This window comes from Micromys minutus (genome assembly GCF_963924665.1).
Source record: "Micromys minutus genome assembly, chromosome: 11".
Taxonomy (NCBI): domain Eukaryota; kingdom Metazoa; phylum Chordata; class Mammalia; order Rodentia; family Muridae; genus Micromys; species Micromys minutus.
In genome coordinates this window covers 24157709-24178423 of record NC_137980.1, presented here as the reverse complement: position 1 = coordinate 24178423, position 20715 = coordinate 24157709, and the positions used below count along the sequence as shown (strand labels likewise).

At 42.6% G+C, this 20715-nt stretch overlaps 1 protein-coding gene across 1 annotated transcript in view; it reads left to right on the top strand.

The window, feature by feature from the left end:
• Positions 1–20715, top strand: part of RPAP2 (RNA polymerase II associated protein 2) — a 62797-nt gene that overhangs the window by 14928 nt on the left and 27154 nt on the right. Inside the window, exons 7-10 of the mRNA XM_080924824.1 lie at positions 5896–5931; positions 11083–12013; positions 14426–14520; positions 15449–15529. Coding sequence (XP_080780950.1) covers positions 5896–5931; positions 11083–12013; positions 14426–14520; positions 15449–15529 — 1143 coding nt within the window. The remainder of the gene's footprint in view (positions 1–5895; positions 5932–11082; positions 12014–14425; positions 14521–15448; positions 15530–20715) is intronic.

The window sequence follows — 20715 nt, the reverse complement described above, 5'->3', positions numbered from 1 at the left end:
TGGTTCATAATGTATGATATTTCTCACATTGTGACTTAGAAATTGCTCGCAGGGCTGGTGGCCACAAACAGACCACATACAGTTCTGATGCCAAAATACCTTGCTTTGTAGATACTCTGTGGTTGCATTTATAAATCCTGTATGGTTTTGTAAATTAGAGTCTGAGAGATCTTGGGAGACAAGAGTTTCTAGAATTATGTGCTAAATCTAAAAAGGAAGGACAAATGTTGAAAAGAAAAATTTGTTTTTCAAAATCAATGCTGACAGAGCTAAAATCGTTATGTGGCCTGGAGTTGGAGATGTTTCTGTATCAGTTGTAAGCACTAGACATGCACACTCTCAGGGCGGAAGCCAAAGCGTCTGCAGAACAGTCTTTATAGCCTCCTCCTCTCTGAACAGAGGAAAAGAATTTCAGTGTGTCCAAATACACTTGAGTCTTAACGCAGGGAGCACAGTTGTGTTGATTCAGGTGATACACAAATACACAAGCATATCTACATGAGGTTTGGGACCGAGATTATTTCATTACATTGTGAGTTCAAAGCTAAATTGTGTCTTTAATTCCAAAATATAAAAATAATTACATTAACCATCTAACTTACACTTTAGTGAGAGTAAGAGAAGGTCTTCACGAACAACCATTTGAAGGCATTCTTTAAGTTGCTGGTTTGTGTTTTATAATTGTGCCTCCAGAACTACACGAGAGCAACATGAATCTTGAAGAAGATACTTAGCATAAAGAGAAGTAGCCATTTTAACACACAAAAATAGTTTTAATTCTCTCCAAGAAGGAATTGAATGACAATGTCTGGTTCACTGTAAGACCGCACATAGCCGTGTCTGGTGTAGTGTAGTGACCATTGCTCATTCACATGGAAGGGACCAGCAAAGGGTAGGTCACTCAGAGTATCAGCTAGCACCCAGGTTGCAAAGGATAGTAAGATTTGCAGAGCCTGCTCAGAGCCTGCAAGCAGAACATACCACAATTGATGTCCTCAGGGTTTTGTTTCTGATTTTTTTGTTTTGTTTTTGAGGGGGTTGTGGTTGTTGTTGTTGTATTTGTTTTTCTCACACCAGAGGCAGCATCAGGTGGGAAAAGCCCAGAATTTGAAATGAGCGTAAATCTAATCTTGACTTATTGTTAGCTATGCAGTCTCAGGTCAGTCTCCCAGTAAAACTTCCTCACCAGATGCCATGCCATGGCAGGGCTGATCTATAGCGATGCCGGAACCAAAGCCAGAGCAAACCCTTTGTCCCCTAAGGTGCGCATTTGTCACAGTACGTATGACATGCACGAAACTAGCGCCTGTCTAGCAAGCAGTTGCTACTTGCCGTAAGCTAAAGTCCCTCCTGCCATCAGAAACAGTCAGACACAACAGTGTCCCCAATGCTAAAGGCTGAGGCAAGAAGACCAGTTGAGACCTGAAGTTAAAGACCAGCCTGATCAACATAACGTGATCCCCTTTCAAAAAAAATCCACTCAGTGAAAGTTGGCTAGCTTAAACTGTGCTAATGATGGAAGGTCACTCCATTTGGCTGTCCCTTGACTCAGCCACGTTTGAGCCTCGTTCTCAGTTGGAACTCTGCTGTCAGGGTCTTAAACTAGTCCATCTTCTCTGACCACAGCTTTATCTATAGCTGCTGGCCTGTCCTGTGACCTCCTGTCTCCTCGGCTCTGTTCTCCTGGGTTGACAGACCCTTATCATACATGCTCTCTCTCAGGCTCCAGTCAGCACTTAACAGCCTTGCCCTCCATGGTGATTCCTCCCAAGGTCCTCCCATTGATTCACTCATTCATTCATTCATTTTTTCTGTACTTGGATTGGTGAACACTATTGAGGAAGTGTTCAAGACCACTTTAGGTAGAGTAGGGACAGTGGAACTGAGGTGCAGTGATGAACCATTGTCCTGGTTACAGAGGTTGGGGTTGAACATAAGGACATTGGCATCTGTCAGTATTGATCCTTTCTGGAAACTCATTTTTCTCTTCATTGCAAATAGCTCTGCTCTTTCTCCTAGGCCTGCCTTTATGATTTAATCCATTCCTCGTACTTTTCGATTAAATTCTTTTCCCTCTACTTTAAAATGGGGGCAAACAACAGTAAGAAAAACTTGAAGTTACCACCACAATAGTTATTGGTGAGCTCAACAAGAGCTGTTTTAAACAGGCGGTGGGAGTAGGTTCCAGGAGACGGGTTGATGACTGGGTGGGTGACAGCTGTGGACCTGAAAACAAGGACCCCAGATTCTATGTGCATGGGTGTTCTGTGTGCTCACGTGCGAGTGTATTGTGTGCACATAGTACCCTTCAGGTCAGGAAGTGCTCAGAGATGCCCGGAGACTAGAGTTACAGATGCCTGGGAGCCGTCCAGGGCCCAGGTCCTCTCTCTGCAAGGGCAGCCAGTGTTCTTAACATCCACACCGTCTCTCCCGCTCAGGCAGACTTGCTTTAAAGAAAGCTAACAACAAAGGGGCCGATGGAATGTTGGCATTGACAGACAGGGATGTGTTTGCCTGTTAGGAGATTTAAGCATGATCTCCCTCTTTAAAAAGAAAGGCATATAGAGGGGGTGTCAAAGGATTACTTCAAACATCTTTAGATATAAACTGTACGTATGTATGCATGTATGCGAACTGTCTGTAGCTATAAACTGACCAGCTGAAATCATTCTCGTTTTTTCTGGATTGGCTCAGCATCATCTGTTGATATCCTCTTTAAATATCTCTCATGCATTTAACACTTTCTTTTGACTTATATGATCAGTCTGATTTTTTAATACAAAATTTGTTTAATACAAGATTTACTATGAAATATGTATGTGATATGTATGTGTGTGATGTATGCACATGTGGTGTTACATGCTTGTATGTGATATATCTGTGTGTGTGATACATGTATATGTGTACAGTCTGCATGTCTGCAATATATGCTTGTGTTGTGTGTGTATGATACATGCATGTGTGTGATTTGTATGTGATGTATGCATGTATGTGATATATGCATATGTGTGTTAGTATTCTGCTCTATTATTCTCCACCTATTCCCTTAGAACAGGGTTTGAACATGGAGCCAGGCTGACAGACAGCAAGTTGCAGCACAGCATCCCTCCTGTCTCTGCCTCACAGTGGGGATTATATCCACGTATATAGCTATACCCTGTTTTTACATGGATTCTGGGGCTCATACATTGTTCTTCATGCTGGTATAAGCTCTATTACCCACTGAGTCATGTCTGCAGCCCCCAGTAGGACAACTTTAGCATGGAGTGCCACATGGGTACTTAGCCCATTGTGGGCAGCGTCACTCTCTGGTTGGGACCCTGGGCTGTGTAAGAGTAGAGAGGACTCACTGAGCACTGAGGAGGTGTGAGCAAGCAGAGGTCATGCGCTCATTCTCCCTCTTCTCTTGACTGTGGATGAGGTCCTTAAGTGAGTGGAGGCAGAGGTCCTAGAGGGTGCTGTTTACTGGCCTGCCACTCATGGCTTGGTAGCCTGTTCATATAGAACCCTGGATCGCCTGCCTGGGGATGATCCCACCCACAACGGACTGGGCCTCTCCTATCAACCACTAATTAAGAAAATGCACACAGGCTTGCTTACAGCCTCATCTTATGGAGACAGTTTCTCAATTGAGATTCCCTCCTTTCAGAAGATGCTAGCTTGTGCCAGACTGGCATAAAACTAGTCAGGATATGTGGACTGAATAAAGGTATGGGCAGAAGAGTGAAAGGAATGTGGAAACCGTCCACACCGTGATTCCTGTCACCAACAACAGCAGTGCTGAGAGCTGTCCCCACAGAGACCCCTATGTCTGCACTGTACCAAGTGTGCAGGCTTTGCTGGGTGAGAGTTAGCTGGCCGGGGCCATGATCACTGTAAAGGGAGACACTTGGGCCTGACATTTTAGATTGGCAGTCTTGAGATGTCAAAATTTAAACAAGTTCTAGCTTCATCTGTACATTAGCTTGACTTTAATTAAAAGGGCTAGGTTGGGAGTTTTGGTTTTGGCCTTAAATTGTTTTGCAGTTTTACAGCCCCCTAGTTCACCTTGTTTAGGCCTTTAAATAAGATTTATATTTGGTGGCTTTAATGTCTCTGTATTTTGCCCCTGGGCCTTTATATTTCTTTTTGCTTCATCTGTTTATTTGGTGTTTAAAGACACTTGTTCTTCCTAAATTAGGGAAGGAACTCAGTAGTAGAACATTTGCAGAGTGTGCATGAAGTCCTGGGTTCAAAATCACCACAAAAATTACCTTTTTTTCCTGCTCTTCTTTTCTTTTTCCTTTTTTAATTTTATGCCCATTGGTACATTAGTGCTTGGCCTGCATGTGTGTTTGTGTGAGATTTTGGCATTATAGACAGTTGTAAGATGACATGTGGTTGCTGGAAATTAAACCATTAGGAGAGCAGTCAGTGCTCTGAGCCACTGAGCCACCTCTCCAGCCCCGACACAAAAGTTTCTTGTAAAAGGTCTCTTTTTAGTCACTTTAGAGGTACTTTGATGTTTGTCCCTCTGTGTTTGCCCCCCTCCCCTTTTCTTTTCCTTGAAGCAGCCCCAGCTGACCTTGAACTTCTGTTGCTCTGTGACAAGACATTCTGGGGAGACAACACACTTCCTACCCATCCCAGTTAGGGAGCCCAGAACAGACCAAAGTCACAGGTTGACACAATGTGTTTTATTGGGATTATTATAGGGATATGGGTGAGGGGTTACTAACAGGAGCAGAAATGATCAAAGTCAGCTGCATTACCAAAGCTGACCCCACTCAGCATGGGTGACAGCTCACAGAAACTGGGAACTCTGAGCACACTGTACATCCTGTAGGAGGCTCAACAGGTTGGAGTGTCTTTCCAGGTGACTCATTCATTCTAAAACTCTCCCAGGCAGCTGGGCTGGTTTCTGCTTCATTCAGGCAGCTGTTCTGGTCTTCCATAGCATTCATTTCAGCTTGGCCTGTCTGGTAATGACTCTAAGCAGGCTTCACTATGTACCTTTGAGGGGAGAAACCTAGTGAATCTGGTCAGTTTCAGTGACTTCCTGTTTTGAACTGTTGACCATCTAGTGTGAGATGATCATCTAGAGGATGGAATGTTTCTCTCTCAGAGGAAACTGATACATTACTACTTCTGATCCTTCTGCCTCCATCTTCTGAGTTTTGGAATTGTATGTGGTGCTGGCCCTGGAGTATGCTAGGCAAGCGGTGCCAATGGAGTTACATCTCCAGCCCTGCATTTGCCTTTTCAGTATACATGATAGTCAAAAGTGTTATCTGACAATGTATACCCAAAATGTTCATAGAGTTAAGCTTAATTTAATCAATCTGTACAGGGGCTGAAGAGGTGGCTCAGTAGTGAAGAGCACATTGTTGCCCTTGCAGAGAGGATCCTGATTTACTTCCTAACGACTATATATAACCCCCAACTGTCTGTAACTGTCTGACCTCCTCTTCTGACTTCTCCAGGCACTAGACATACTTAGTACACGGATATTCATGTAACCAAAACACCTTTTTAAAAAGTCAGGTATGGTGGCACCTTTAATCCCAGCATTGGGCCTTTATGAGTTCAAGGCCTTCAAAACACACACACACACACACACACACACACACACACACACACACACACACACAGTATAACATCATGGCTGTCTCAGAAGTTAGGTTGACCAGATGGGAATTACAGTGTAGTCTCTATCTGGAAAATCACCAAATCCAGATTTTTGTGCATGTATTTTATAGTACTTTGTCCTTTTTTTTTTTTTTAATTAAGGAAGGAAAAGATTGTCCTCTGAATTACTCCTTTAATTATATTTATACAGTACAGCTGTAGTAAACTCTTGCCCGTATTTGCTGGGTCAGTTCCCTACAGTTTTTTCTCTCTGTGTTTTTGTTCCAGGCCTCCTGATTTTCAGCTGCTGAAGAAAGGAGAAAGGTTTGTTCCAGTCAGTTTCACTGACCTGAGTGGGCCAGGTGGCATGAACGCCTGGACTTCCTGTGCTGGTGTGCTACAAAGAAACGTGTGACACGTTCAACATTTTCCTTTGTGAGGGAAAGATGGTTTGTTTGCTCTGTCTGATTTATAGTACAGCTGTCCCACTGAGGAAGTCTAATTGAACCTGTTGAAATAGACACAAACACAGCCTGTATCTTACACATCACTCCTTTGTTGGTGAGGTCATGCCCATTATATTTGGAGAAAGTGTTTTATGGTCTTGTTTTATTAGATTTTAAGATATCAGTGTTGATCATTTAAAAGAATATGTAAGTATCGATATGAAGGGTAGGCTGTAGAATTTTGGGTTTGGGCTTTGGGTTTTGATAATCCCACCTCACAGCTCTTCATGGGGTTGTTTGCTCAGCCACAGCCTTCGCTCAGGACAGGTCCTTTCACTCTCAGATTAAATTTCTGGTTGCTAATCACTGCCTTAATCACAGGGTATTGAGCACAAATAAGAGATCCTTGTTTATTGATGGACACCTTTATGGCTTTAGCCTAGTATAAAATGTAATTGCCTTAAAACCTCAAGAGACAGAATGGGATATAAAAACTATGAAAGTTTTTTCAACTATTTTTATTGGATATTTTATTTATTTACATTTCAAATGTTGTCCCCTTTTTTGTTTTCCCCTTGCTTCTTTGAGGGTGATCGACACCCACCCATTCTCACCTCCCCGCTCTTCCCTGGGGCATGGAGCCTTCACAGGACCAAGGGCCTCTCCTCCCAGTGATGACCAAGAAGGCCATCCTCTGCTACATATGCAGCTGGAGCCATGAGTACTCTTTGGTTGGTGGTTTATTCCCTGGGAACTCTAGGGGCTCTGGTTGGTTTATATTGTTGTTCTTCCAGTGCTGTTGCAAAACTCTTCCAGCTCCTTCAGTCCTTTCTCTAACTTCCCCATTGGTGTCCCCAAGCTCAGTCCAATGGTTGGCTGCAAGCATGTGCCTTTTTATTTGTCAGACTCTGGCAGAGCCTCATCCTTATCAGACTCCCGAGCATGCACTTCTTGGCATCCACAATAGTGTCTGTGTTTGGTGGCTGTATATGGGATGGATCTCTAGATGGGGCAGTCTCTAGATAGCCTTTCCTTTATTATCTGCTCCATATTTTGTCTTTGTATTTCCTTTAGACAGGAGCAATTCTGGATTAAAAATTTGGAGATGAGTTGGTGGCCCCATCCCCTAACTAGGAGTCTTGCCTAACCTCTAGATATGGTTTCTACAGGTTCTCCCTCCCCTTTCTTGGGCATTTCAGCTAATCTATCCCAGTTGGGTCCTGGGAGCCTCTTGCTTTCCTGGCATTTGGGACTTGCTGGTGGCTACCCCCAGATTCCCATTCCCCATTGCTACACACCTCTGTTCAAATTCCTGACCCTCTATATATCATTCCCGTCTCCTCCCATACCTGATCCTGCCCCCTTTATCCTCTTCCCACTCCTCTTTTCCTCCCAAGTTCCTCTCACCCTCTATCTCCTGTGAGTATTTTGTTTCCCCTTCTAAAAAGGACTGGAGCAGCCACCCTTTGGTCTTCCTTCTTCTTGAGCTTCATATGGTCTGTGGATTGTATCTTTGGTATTCCAAGCTTTTGGGCTAATATCCACTTATCAGTGAGTATATACCGTGTGTGTTGTTTTGTGACTCAGTTACCTCACTCGGGATTCTAGTTCCATTTATTTTCTAATAATTTCATGAAGTCATTGTTTTTTAATAGCCAAGTAGTACACCATTGTGTAAATGTACTACATTTTCTATATCCAGTATCATGCAGTTTTTATCACTATTGCTCTGTAATACAGTTTGAAGTCAGAGATGGTGATTTCCCCAAAGTTCTTTTATTGCTGAGAATAGTTTTCCTATCCTGGGTATTGGTTGTTTCAAATGAACTTGCAAATTGTTCTTTCTAACTCTATGAAGAATTGAGTTGCAATTTGATCTGATAGGATGCATGGTATTATTTTAATCTTCTTGTATCTATTGAGGTCTGTTTTATGATCTGATTATATGGTCAGTTTTGGTGAAGATACCATGCATGTGGTGCTGAGAAGAAGGTATATTCTTTCATTTTAGGATGAAATGTTCTATAGATATTTGGTTTCATGGTGTCTCTGTTTACTTTCTGTTTCTATGATCTGTCCATTGATGAGAGTGGGTTGTTGAAGTAGTCTCCCACTATTGTGTGAGGTGCAAATTTTGCTTTGAGCTTCAGTCAAGTTTTTTTTTTTGTTTGTTTCATTTTGGTTTTTTTGTTTGTTTGTTTTTTGTTTTTTGTTTTGTTTTTTTTTTAATGAATGTTGGTGACCTTGCATTTAGAGCATAGATGTTCAGAACTGAGAGTTCATCTTGGTACATTTTTTTTCTTTGACGAGTATGAAGTGTCCTTCCTTATCTTTTTTGATAACTTTGGTTGAAAGTCAATTTTACTCGATATTAAAATGTTACTCTAGCTTGTTTTTTGATACCATTTGCTTGGAATTTTTTTTCCAGCCTTTTACTCTAAGATAGTATCTATCTTTGTCACTGAGATGGGTTTCCTGTATACAGCAAAATGCTGGGTCCTATTTACATATCCAGTCTGTTAGTCTATGTCTTTTTACTGGGAGATGAGCCTATTGATGTTCAGAGCTATTAGGGACCATTGATTGTTGTTTCCTGTTATTTTTGTTGTTAGAGGTAGGATTATGTTTGTGTGACTCTCTTCTTTTGGGTTTGTTGAAAGAAGATCACTTTTTTTTTCCCTAGGGTGTAGTTTCCCTCCTTGTGTTGGAGTTTTTCATCTACTATCCTTTGTAGGGCTGGATTTATGGAAAGATATTGTATAAATCTGTTTTTGTCATGGAATATCTTGATTTCTCCATCTATGATAATTGAGAGTTTTGCTGGTATAGTTGCCAGGGCTGGCATTTGTATTCTCTTAGGATCTGTATAACATCTGCCCAGAATCTTCTGGCTTTTAGAGTCTCTTTTGAGAAGTCTGGTGTAATTCTGATGGGTCTACCTTTATATGTTGCTTGACATTTTTTCCTTACTGGTTTTAATATTCTTTCTTTGTTTTATGCATTTGGTATTTTGATTATTATGTGATGGAAGGGGGTTCTTTTCTGGTCCAGTCTATTTGGAGTTCTGTAGAGTTTCTGTATGTTCATGGTCTTTTCTTTAAGTTAGGGAGGTTTTCTTCTAGAATTTTTTTTTTTTAAATATTTACTGGCCCTTTAAGTTGGAAATCTTTGCTTGCTTCTATACCTATTATCCTTAGGTTTGGTCTTCTCATTGTGTCCTGGATTTCCTGGATGTTTCAGGTTAGGAGCTTTTTGTAGTTTGCACTTTCTTTGACTATTGTGTCAATGTTTTCTACATTATCTTCTGCCCCTGAAATTCTCCTATCTCTTCTATTCTGTTGGTGATGCTTGCATCTTTGACTCCTGTTCGCTTTCCTAGGTTGTCTATCTCCAGGGTTGGCTCCCATTGTGATTTCTTTATTGTTTCTATTTCCATTTTTAGATCCTGGATGATTTTGATAAATTCTTTCACCTGTTTGGTTGTGTTTTTTTGTAATTCATTAAGGGATTTTTGTGCTTTCTCTTTAAGGACTTCTACCTGTTTACCTATGTTCTCTTGTATTTCTTTAAGGGAGTTGTTTATGTCCTTTTCAAAGTTTTCTATCATCATCATGAGATGTAATTTTAAGTCCAAATCTTACTTTTCTGGTGTGATGGGATATCTAGGACTTGCCATAGTGGGAGAACTGGGTTTAGGTTTCTGTTACTTAGTTCTTGCACTTGCCTCTCATCATCTGGTTTGCTCTGGTGTTGGTTGTTCTTGCTGTCTCTGAGTGGAGCCTGTCCCTCCTTTGAGGTTGTGAGATTGTTATTTTAGGTGTGTCAGCACTACAAGCAGACCAGCTCTCTCTTGGCAGGATTTTGGTCTGGAGAGCCGTGTCACAGGGTCAGCTCTGGGGCACTGAAGGAAACCCAAAGAATTCTGTCCCTGGGTGTTCCAGGGTTCCTATGCCCCATGATTTTCTGTCAGGTCCTTCTTTGGCCAGTTATTGGAACAAAAGTGTTGGTCTTACCTGTGAACTTAGGAGTGACAGCACTACTGGGAGATCTGTGTCACAGGGTTAACTCCAGGACTTGAGACTGGAAGGAAACTTTATTTATTTCACCTCTCATATGTGTTGTTGCTTGCATGCATGTTGATGCACTATATGCCTGGCAGGCGCAGGGAGGTCAGGAGATACCATTGGATCCTTGGAACTGGAGTTGAGTAGTTGTGACCAACCTAGGTCCTCTCCTAATTTCTTAAAGTTAAATTTCCTTTCTTCTTAACCAAAAGTCACTTGCCTGGTGATGTAAGTTAGATTCTAGTTGAAAACTATGTGATCCTGGAATTTTTGTACGTTTTGATCAATTTCTGTATTCCCACTAGGACTTGCTTTCAGCTCTTTGCTGTCTAGGTTGGCCTTCACTGCTTCCCACCATGTGCTTCTGACCAGGCATCAAAGCTCTGACAAGTGTGTCTGAGAACAGCTGCTTATGCCTGCTTATTTGTCTCAGCGTGAACTGGAGGAGCTCCTGCTTTGCCTTTGCTCCTTATAATTCTTAATCTGGTTTAAACTGAATCTGAAAATCAAAAGGTGCAATCAGAGGACAGATATTATCTTATTGTTTGCATTTGTGAGCTCTCAGATGTAAATATCTTTCATTGGACTGTGTTGATATGCCAGCTTCATTTTCTGTTAGGACTTTTGTATTTTTTAATACATGAAATTTTCTGTATAATGGTCAGCCAGAACAAGAAAACATTAACCTTCTTTTCAAGCAAAATCAAAATTGTTGAGTAGGATGCAGTCTTTAAAGGGTTATGATGTTTACTGCTTTAAGAATTGTAAGATGTTAGGAACAAACAAAGGAAAGCTGACAAAGAACTCTGTCAAATGTGTGTTAGATGTGGAGAAATGAAACTGACATTTAAGTGTGAGTATTAAGTGCTATGTTTAAGGGACAGAAATTCTTGGGAATTCTAGAGTATACCCATGGAATGCTTCATCTTTCATTGACATGGTTTTGATGGTCTCTCCTTGTATAGTGGCTGTTCTGGAGAAGTAGTACAGTTCTTCAGAGATGCTGTTACCGCAGCAGATGTTGATGGTTCTGGTGCCTTTGACACACAGTGTGACCCGGCTTCTTCCAGCACTTGGAGCGAGCGCACCAGTGATGAGGAGGAACAAGGCTTTGTTTCTTCTCTTCTACCAGGAAACAGACCAAAGGCAGTCAGTACAGAACCACAGCCACACAGACAAAGCAGTACAGTGAAAAAGAAGGCTGCTCAGAACGTGAACTCCAATCAAGGGGAACAGACTGTATCAGAGGTCACTGAGCAGTTGGCCCAGTGCAGATTAGACAGTCAGGAGAAAGTGGCCACGTGTGAACTTCCTTTAAAGAGAGAAAATACTCAGATTTCTTCACCTGGCCCTTTGTGTGACAGATTAAACACTTTAACGGTTTCTGAAAATAAACACAGTGCATCACAAGTTACTCTTGTAGGCATAAGCAAGAAGAGTGCTGAGCATTTCAGGAGCAAATTTGCCAAATCTAAGACGGCTTCTGGGTCAGCCTCTGGTTTGGTGCAGGTGCGTCCTGAGGTGACAAAGACAAACTTACTCCAAGTTCTGAAGGACACTCTGACTGAATGGAAGACAGAAGAGACACTGAAGTTTTTATATGGCCAGGACCATGATCCTGTGTGCCTGAAACCCTCTTCAGCCTCGGAGCCTGATGAAGAACTCGATGAAGATGACATAAATTGTGAACCCGGTAGTTGTGGTCCTTCCCTGAGTCAAGCTCAGAGCACCCTGGATGAGACACTGCCCTTTAGAGGCTCAGACACAGCCAGTAAGCCACTGCCGAGTTACGAGAGCTTGAAAAAGGAAACAGAGATGCTGAACCTGAGGGTCAGGGAGTTCTACCAAGGGCGCTGCATTTCAAATGAAGACACTAAGACTCAGGACTCAAAAGAGGTATGTCTTCACGATGAGTGTTTTAGGCTGCTCGTGTTTCGAGAACTCTGCAGAGCAAACCTGGGAGCATGCCCCGTGCTCTGCAGTGGAGTAGATTGATTGCTTAGATGTTTCTCCAGGTGACATTTAGTAAGGTGTGCATTTGAAATGTTACAGATACGGCTGGGGGCTGGATTATTGAATTAGGCATGTGCTACCTAAGTCTAAGGAGCTGGGTTCAGATTCCTAGCACTCATAAATTCTAGGCATGGCTTACCCACTGTGTGTATCTGTTAGGCACTGCCAGGCAGGGCGACTAGAGAGGATGGATTCCAGGAGCTCCCTGATGAGCCATCTAAGGGGACATCTCCAAATTCAGTAAGAGACTATCTAAAAACTAAGGTGGAGAACAGGGGTAAGGAAGACATGCAGCATTGATACCTAGCCTCCACATGCCCGCAAATGCATGCATGCACGTGTAGAAACACCTCACAAACTTACAAGATGAAATGTTGCGAGACACGATGTTGCCCTAAGATTTAAAATGCACTTAGATATTTGGAGAGGGAAAGTGGAGCTAGGAAAAAGAAAATACAGAAATTTCTTGCGTCTTTATGGAATTTTTACCTAGCTTCAGACCATGTTTGAAATCTTGGTATTAATATTAGATGGCATCCAAACCTACAGTAAGCTAGAAGAAACACTAGTCTCTTCCAGCAAGCCATGCAGACCACCATCACTCACTGTTCTTTGCACAAAGCCATAAAAAAAAATGGTGTCTGAAGCCTATGACTTTGTTGTAGAACATTTTACAGCTTTTTCATCCACATTTAATACCGTGTATGGATTGTTGAATACTCACACTGAGCACCCATGACATCACTCCCCAAACCAGGAGGAGCTTCCTTCTAAGGAAACGTGGGCATCGGTGTCTGTCCCTGACCATTACCTCTTTGTGGTTTAGCATCATACATGGTAGTGGGCACTCCTTTGCCAGCTTTTGAACAGCTGTATTCTTTGTTGTCCAGTTGGTTTCATGATACCAAGTGGTTTTGTTCGGTTTGGCTCCAGACATCCATGTATTCCTGTAGTTTGTGCTACACACTGTATAAGTGCATTAATCCCGAGTCCCCAGCCTATGTCCCATGAGCCCTACACCTGCCTTTTGTGTGACTTTCCCAATGGAGAGGAAATGTCTTTTTACCTTGAATAAGCACCAAGCAATCCAAGGAAAGCTTCTACCTAGGTCCGCCTTGTAAACTGAGTGTGCTAGGATGACACACAGCCACAGCCGTCACTGCAGAGTCCCCCAGCACTAAGGCTGCTCCCAACATCAGCCAGCCTTCCATCTCTCACATACTCCAGCACTGAAGCCACAGGCAGCAAGAGGGAAGTGGTGGTTAGCATCTGGTATAGGCCTTCCTTGAGGAAATGTTCACTGCTGTCTCACCATGGTCAGAAACCCAGCTGCCGTGACTGCTGGACATAGGTGTTGTGCTTCATGATGGACACTGGTCACAGTGTCAGCAGGGAGAGTGTGGCCCTTGCTGCACCACTGCCCAGTGAGGTCTCTGAAATGCTCTGTTGCTCAGTCCCACATCTGGTAGCTCTTTCATATAGCTCCAATTGTGTGCTAAAAGTTACAACTGTCATTTTTCTTTGAAGATGTTAAATGCCTTTATATGGCATTATACAGTATAACACTTAACAGTAGTATAATTTTGGTATTGTCTTATTAGATATCCAACATTGTATGTTAACATGTAAGCTGCACTTGGTGCTGTGTGCGTATAATCCCAGTGTTTGGAAGGCTAAGGCAGGATCGTGAGTTTGAAGCCAGTCTGTTGCACATTGGAGACCCTAACCTGAGATAGCTCTTTCCAAGTCTGTCTTCCAACTTGGGAGTATTACCCATAATGCACCTGCTTTGGCATACCCTGACCTACGATTGATTCCCTTAGAAAATCTCTGCTGAGGTTCTTAGTATCTAACTTGCCCCTTGCAGGTTTAGCCCAGCACGCTCCTGAGTCGCCCTCTCCAGGGTCTCAGCCCAGATTCCTTACCACCTTGCTAGCTTTGTGCCGCTTTCCAACAAGTGAGATGGGTTTTGTTTGGTTGTTGGTTTTCTTTTCAACTCTCTCACTTCTAGTTTATTGGAATGACCTTACCCTTTTCTGAAAACACTTTCCCACAAGTACTAATTGCTGATGTTAAGCCTTCAGTGTGCATTTATAGTGAGTTTAGTAGTTTGTAGAGGAGACCACTGCCCTCCAAAGAGGGTGGATGGGCCAGCAGGCACAGCAGCTTGATAATGACTGAAGCTGATGTTCAGGGTTGAATGCTTTACTTCTCAAGTCTCTTTCTATACTAGAAAAACATTCCTATTTAATGTTATTGCTCTGCTTATAAGTTTATTTCTCTGTTTGCTTTAAGAGTGTGTCTCAGCGTGATCCCAGCTTTCCACTGATTGATTCAAGTTCCCAGAACCAGATTAGAAGACGGATTGTTCTTGAAAAATTGAGCAAAATGTAAGTATGGATGTGTCATTCTGGCATTTTAAGAGGTTTAAATTAACTCAGCATTTTCATGAATTTGCAAGTTATAAAATACTATCCTTGATTTTTGAACATTTTTTTAATGATTTGAAAAGCTTACATGAATTTCCTCACTTGAAAATTTTCCATTTTAAGATTTATTTTTCTAGATATTTTTTAGTAATTATTTTTGTAGATGAGATAGGAATCTCATAAAGGGGAAAAGTGAGACTGTAGAATAGAAAAACAAACTACCGCACACCTTCCTAAGCCAGCAAAGAAAATGCTATTAAAACAAGTCAAGGAGCCCCGCCCCTGTGGACGGTCACGCCACTGGGCATTGCCACAGTTGGTTGGCTTGCTTAGCACGTCTGCGTGATCATAGGCCGTTTCATACTCACGAACAGGAGTTTCATTCTGTTCAACTTGAGCTTCAGCTTCAAGTGTCCTGTAATGGGAAGGATTGTTCTTAAAATCAGCCCAGTCACAACTAACAGTTAAAAACTGCTTGTTTCTGTTTAAAACAAAACAAAAAAGTTTGCATATCTTTTTTTCCAGAGGTATAAGATCTACCTTGACCTTTCCAACCTGTAGTTCCTTTTTTTAGCAAGGAAAGGTGAAGTGTGCTAATCACTGTTTGAAGAGTTAAAATCATGTTGGTAAGACTAATAAAGGACAGTGCTTTCATAGTGAAGCTATGGAATGAAAGGTGCCGACAGACTGACAGAAAGAAATGGACAGCAGCCAGAGTGGGTTTGCCTTACTTACGTACACTCTGTAGCTCAGGCTAAAGCAGCCGGGGCTTCCTGCAAATGGCGCTTTGACTTCTCACTAGTCACTAGGCAGCTTAGCCTTTGAGACTTCCTCAGTGCCATTGTTGGCCATGGAAACCCATGTGACTTTTTTGTTCTTTTCTCCTCAGATTGCCTGGACTTTTGGGTCCTCTTCAGATTACAATGGGAGATATTTACACTGAACTTAAAAACCTTGTTCAGACTTTCAGGTGAGTGTTACTGTTGTAATGTGTCCTTCTCTGTTACTGACGGGGTTGATTCTCTTGCGCAGGAACAGGTGGTGGGAACATGAAGAGAGGACGTGACTTACCCTTGTGGACTCATCTTAGACTCAGTGCTGTGCCCTCTTCTTGTTTCTGCTGAACACATCTCTTTACTGGCTGGAGTTCTGACACATTTTACTTTGGATAGCTTGCTTGTAAAGTAACTTCATTTAGGAGGGAAGCGTAGGGTGGAGACACTGCATGGGACTTGATTGACCAGATGGAGCTCCACTGTGAGCTTAAGTGTGCTCTCAGGCCGGCGTTCCCTCACTTCACTTGTCTTGCCTTCCTTCTTTATTTACCTCTTCCTTTAACATGAGTTTACCACACGCAAGTATTTCACTAGACAGTATTTATCTACCTCCTGTGTTTAGGATCTGAACACACATTCAGATAGTCTCTTCTTTAAGCATCTTACCAGCTACAATGGCAAATATTTATTGACTTTGTGTGAGATATATATATGGAGGTCACATATAATTTTACCCATTATCCCTCAGTAAAGATGGAAAATCATGATTGGTATAGTAGACTTCAGGGGAAGACCATGGTGGTGGTTCTGAAGCTTGTGATAGGAAGTTGCCGTCAGGTTAGGAGGATGCTACTTCAGGAGTACTATCACAGAGAACTGAAATAGAAGCCAGGCGGTGTTGGTGTGTATGTTTATCTCAGCACTTGGAAAGCAGAGGCAGGTGGACATCTGTGAGTTTGAGGCCAGCCTGGTCTGACTTCCAGGATAGCTGGGGATACACAGAAAAACCCTGTCTCGGAGAGAGGGAAGGAGGAAGAGAGAGGGATGGGGGGAGGGGAGAGAGAGTGCTCATGAGCTGAATTAGGAAGAGTAGTAAGTCTGCCATGTGGTCTGGAGTGTGGTTCTGTGGTAGAACATGTGGTTAGCATGCATAAGGCCCAAGTTAGAACAGACTCCAGAACCCCTCTAAGTCATTAGCATTGCATTACAGCTTCCATTCCCTAAACTGGCTGTGTTGCTGGTGGCTAGTCTAAGCAGCATCTGTCTGGTTTTCTCATATGCATATCAAAGGGACATCTGGGAGCATTCTGGACTATACTTGAGTACTTCCAAGTCTATTTAGTTGAAAACCAGTAATTTCACCAGGCCAAATTTGAAAACCCAAAGAACCTAGTGGGATTCTTATAATAAACTATAGAAATGACCCCTAAAAGTACAGTCCTAATGGGATTCTTGTAAAAGCTTGTGTAAGGAAGCTACTCTGCAACTTATGTTATTGATCAAGCTTCCTCTGACATAGAAGCTAGCAAGAACAAGAGGCGCTTCAATGGTTCCTCAGTCCCAACAGACTGCAGATAGGCAGAGACTCATTTTCAAATGCTGGCACACTAAATTTATTTATTTAATTTATATATTAGTATATGAGCACACTGTAACTGTCTTCAGACACACCAGAAGAGGGCATCGGATCCCATTGCATTGGATCCCACATGGCTGTGAGCTACCATGTGGTTGCTGGGATTTGAACTCAGGACCTCTGGAAGAGCAGTCAGTGCTCTTAACCACTGAGCCATCTTTCTAGCCCCTCAAATGTTTCCTTTAATGTATAAACTTATTTTATCACTTTTTCTGTCATCCCTATTTTGTAACCTGACTCCTTCCAATTACTTTTTTCATTAGTCACAATAATTAAGATTAAATGATGCTATTGGTTTCAAAATTATCCAAGTTAGTAGGGATGGTAGTTAAGTATGGGATTATTGAGGATAAAACATGGTTGGTCAGAAGATGATTGTTGTCTGAATAATAGAGTATACAGATCTTATATTTTGTCATCTCTTCTGCTATAAGCTTGAAATTTAATAAGGACATCTGTGAGAAACAAGCAGGTAAGCATTATCTTGGTAGGGGCTATTATAGAATTATGCTCTAATTTTGTTCTAAAACCTGTGTGTTGGGGTCTTTAGCTCTAATAAAGATTAATCCCTCTAACTACTGTCAGAGAGATGTCAGGTGCTCCCGGGGATAAGAAGTCCTCTGCTTCTGACAGAACAATGTGATCTGTAACCTGTTTTCTCTGAAAAGATGCCCTGTAGCTAGTGATGGCTGCCGTGGAGAACGCCTTCCAATCAATGGGGAACGTTGATATAAATAACAGTATTTTTCTTTTTGAAATGGTCATCAATACTAAGAGCTTGTAGAACAGCCATTCTCGAGCCATTTAACAACTACAAATGTGTGCCGTGGCCCCTGGAGACCAGGTTTCTTTTGGTCAGTTAGGGTTGTGCTCAGACAGCAGGATAGCTTAAAAGCCCTCTAGGTGATTGCAGCCTGCAGAGCTGGGAGGCTATTTAGGGCTCTCTGAAGAACTGTTCATGCCTGAGTAGAGAATGCCTGCTCCTGTCCACCCACCGAGAGCTGGGCTGTGTTCTGCTCACCTGGCTAGCACAGGGCAGGCCCTGCCAGCAGGTTCAGACTCTTATCTGAGCAGATGTGAAGTAAAATCCTCTTTAAATTGCATGTATGATGAATGAAGTCTATTGTTCTAAACATGTATAAAAATTTAAATCTTGTTTCTAATACCCATTGAAGTCAGAAGATGGGATTGGATCCCCTGAAACTGGAGTTACAGATGGTCATGAGCCACATTACATGGGAATTGGGAATTGAACCCAGGTCCTCTGGAAGAGCAGCCAGTGTTTTTTATCCCTGAGCCATCCCTCTAGTCCCTTTTGTTTTTTAATTATCAGTTATACAATATATTCATTTAGCATATATAGTAGAAATTCTATGGATCATCAATATGAAAACAGTTGGAACTCTGCTATCTAACCAATTAACAGAAATACTATGAGGTAAAAGTACAGTCTCTGTGGTTTGAATGAGAAGCCCCATGCGTGCTTATGTTGAATACTTGCTCTCCAAATGTTAGAACTTTTTAGGAAGAATTAGAAGGTGTGGCCTTAATGGAGAACATGTGTCACTGGAGTGGGAGCTTTGAGGTTGCAAAAGCCCAGGTCATTAGCAGTAAGCCGTCTGTCTCCTGCTGGAGATCAGATGTAAGCTCTAAGCTACTGCTCTAGGGCCATACCTGCCTGCTGCTGCCACGCCCCCAGCATGGTGGTCATGGCCTCTCCCTCTGAAGCTGTAAGCCCCGATAGACTTTTCTGTAAGCTGCCGGGGTTGTACTGTCAGGACCCTAGAAGGCTAACTGACTAACACAGCCCTTCCTGTGTTCCCCAGTTCCTGCAACAGTGGTAGAAATTACACATGTGCTACATTGTTTTCCCTAGAGGACAAAATGAACTCTTGAGATATTAAATATATGTTACCTGAGAGCTTTACAAACAACAACAAAAACCTAAAATAGAATTCTAGCATGATGGCATGCACTTTTTGTCCCAGTACTCGGAGGAGTAGGGGGGCCAGCCCAAGGCTACATAATGAGAATCTCTTACACACACACACACACACACACACACACACACACACACACCCAAGAGGCTGTATTGTACTGCTTTATCATTGTTAGGTTCACCCTTATCCTACTATTCAAGGTCTTGGTGGTTATGTACTGGATTCCATTTTGTTTGCTAAAAGACAGTAAATAGAACAGCCCTTGCCTCATCCGACCAAAGATCTGTGCATGTTTTAGTGTTACTGTTGTGTGACTTTTCTCTTGTCCAGTACAGTCTCCATGTCTTCCCAGAAGCCAAGAAGCAGAATGAGAAGCTGTGATGTTAGGTAATCTGGTAGGGAAGGACAGCAGGAAGAGGTACATTTAAAGAAAGGGCTAATGGGAGAACAGGAGCAAGCTGGTACTGTCTGAGACCATCTGACAGAACAGCCTGAACATAGGGACAAGATGGCTCAGCAGTTAAAAAGACGCTTGCTGTTGATAGGAGTCTGATCTCTAAGCTCACATACAGATGGAAGAAAGAACTAGTTCCAAGAATTGTACGCTGAACTCCATACATGAGCCATAGCACATAGACTCAACACATGATAAGCACATGCTAAAAACAAAAAACTTAAGATATTTGAATATAGGGCTGGACATACGGCTCAATGGTAAAGAGGTCCTCCAGGGGGCCTTAGTTCAAGTGTGTGTGTGTGTGTGTGTGTGTGTGTGTGTGTGTGTGTGTGTGTGTGTGTGAGTGAGTGATTTACATGTCTTATGTAGATATGAACATTTTATATTTGGAATTTATTGGAATGACTTATCCGATTGCAGCAGTCTTTAATGATGTTGTGTTGTCATTGTTTCAAGACAGGGTTTCTCTGTGTGTAGCCCTCGCTGTCCTGGAACTCACTCTGTAGACCAGGTTAGCCTCAAACTCACGGCAATCCACCTGCCACCATCACCCAAGAGTTGGGATTAAAGATGTGCTCAACCACCCCTGAATTTAATTCTTAATACTCACATGGTGGCTCACTAGATATGACACCTTCTTCTGGCCTCTGTGTGCACTGGGTATAAATGGATACAGACATACCTATACAATAAAGTTAAAAACAAAACCTGAGGACGGGAGTGAGCCTGACATAGTCATTTGATGTTTAGGGTGTTTATAAACCGAGGGAAGTCATGAAAGCCAGGAGGAGAGATCCACAGTCAGCCATGGAACTGTGTGAGGCACAGAGCAGCCTGCCCCTGCCAGACAGAAGTGTGTGCTCATGCTGAATGTGTTCAGTACATCTGGTACAGAAACTGGAATTCAGGAAAGAGGTGTAGACTCCAGAGCTGGAAGGTTTGAGAGTGTCAGCCCTACGTGGTCTTGGTGCTGTAAGACTCTTTGCAGAGGGGAGATGGGGCAGAAGCCCAGGTTGCTCAGGGTTAAGAGGTCAGCAAGTGATACTTGAGAGAGGGGGGAACCAGGTGGACACGCCCATGGAGGGACCACTCTGCTCAGCTGTGTCACAACTGTTTGGTTGTGGAGGAAAGCTGATCTGGTAATGTGTACCTTCTGTACACTTGATCTTTACAGAACCTGTGAGGAACAGTGGGGCTACAGACCCTTCTATACCAGCTCTTCAAAGATTGGTTCCTTTTGTCTCTGACACAGGGCTTTATATGTAGCCTCACTGGACTTTTAGAATCTCTCTATAGGCTCAGACTCACAGATATTCCCCTGCCTCTGCCTCTCCAGGGTTGGGATTA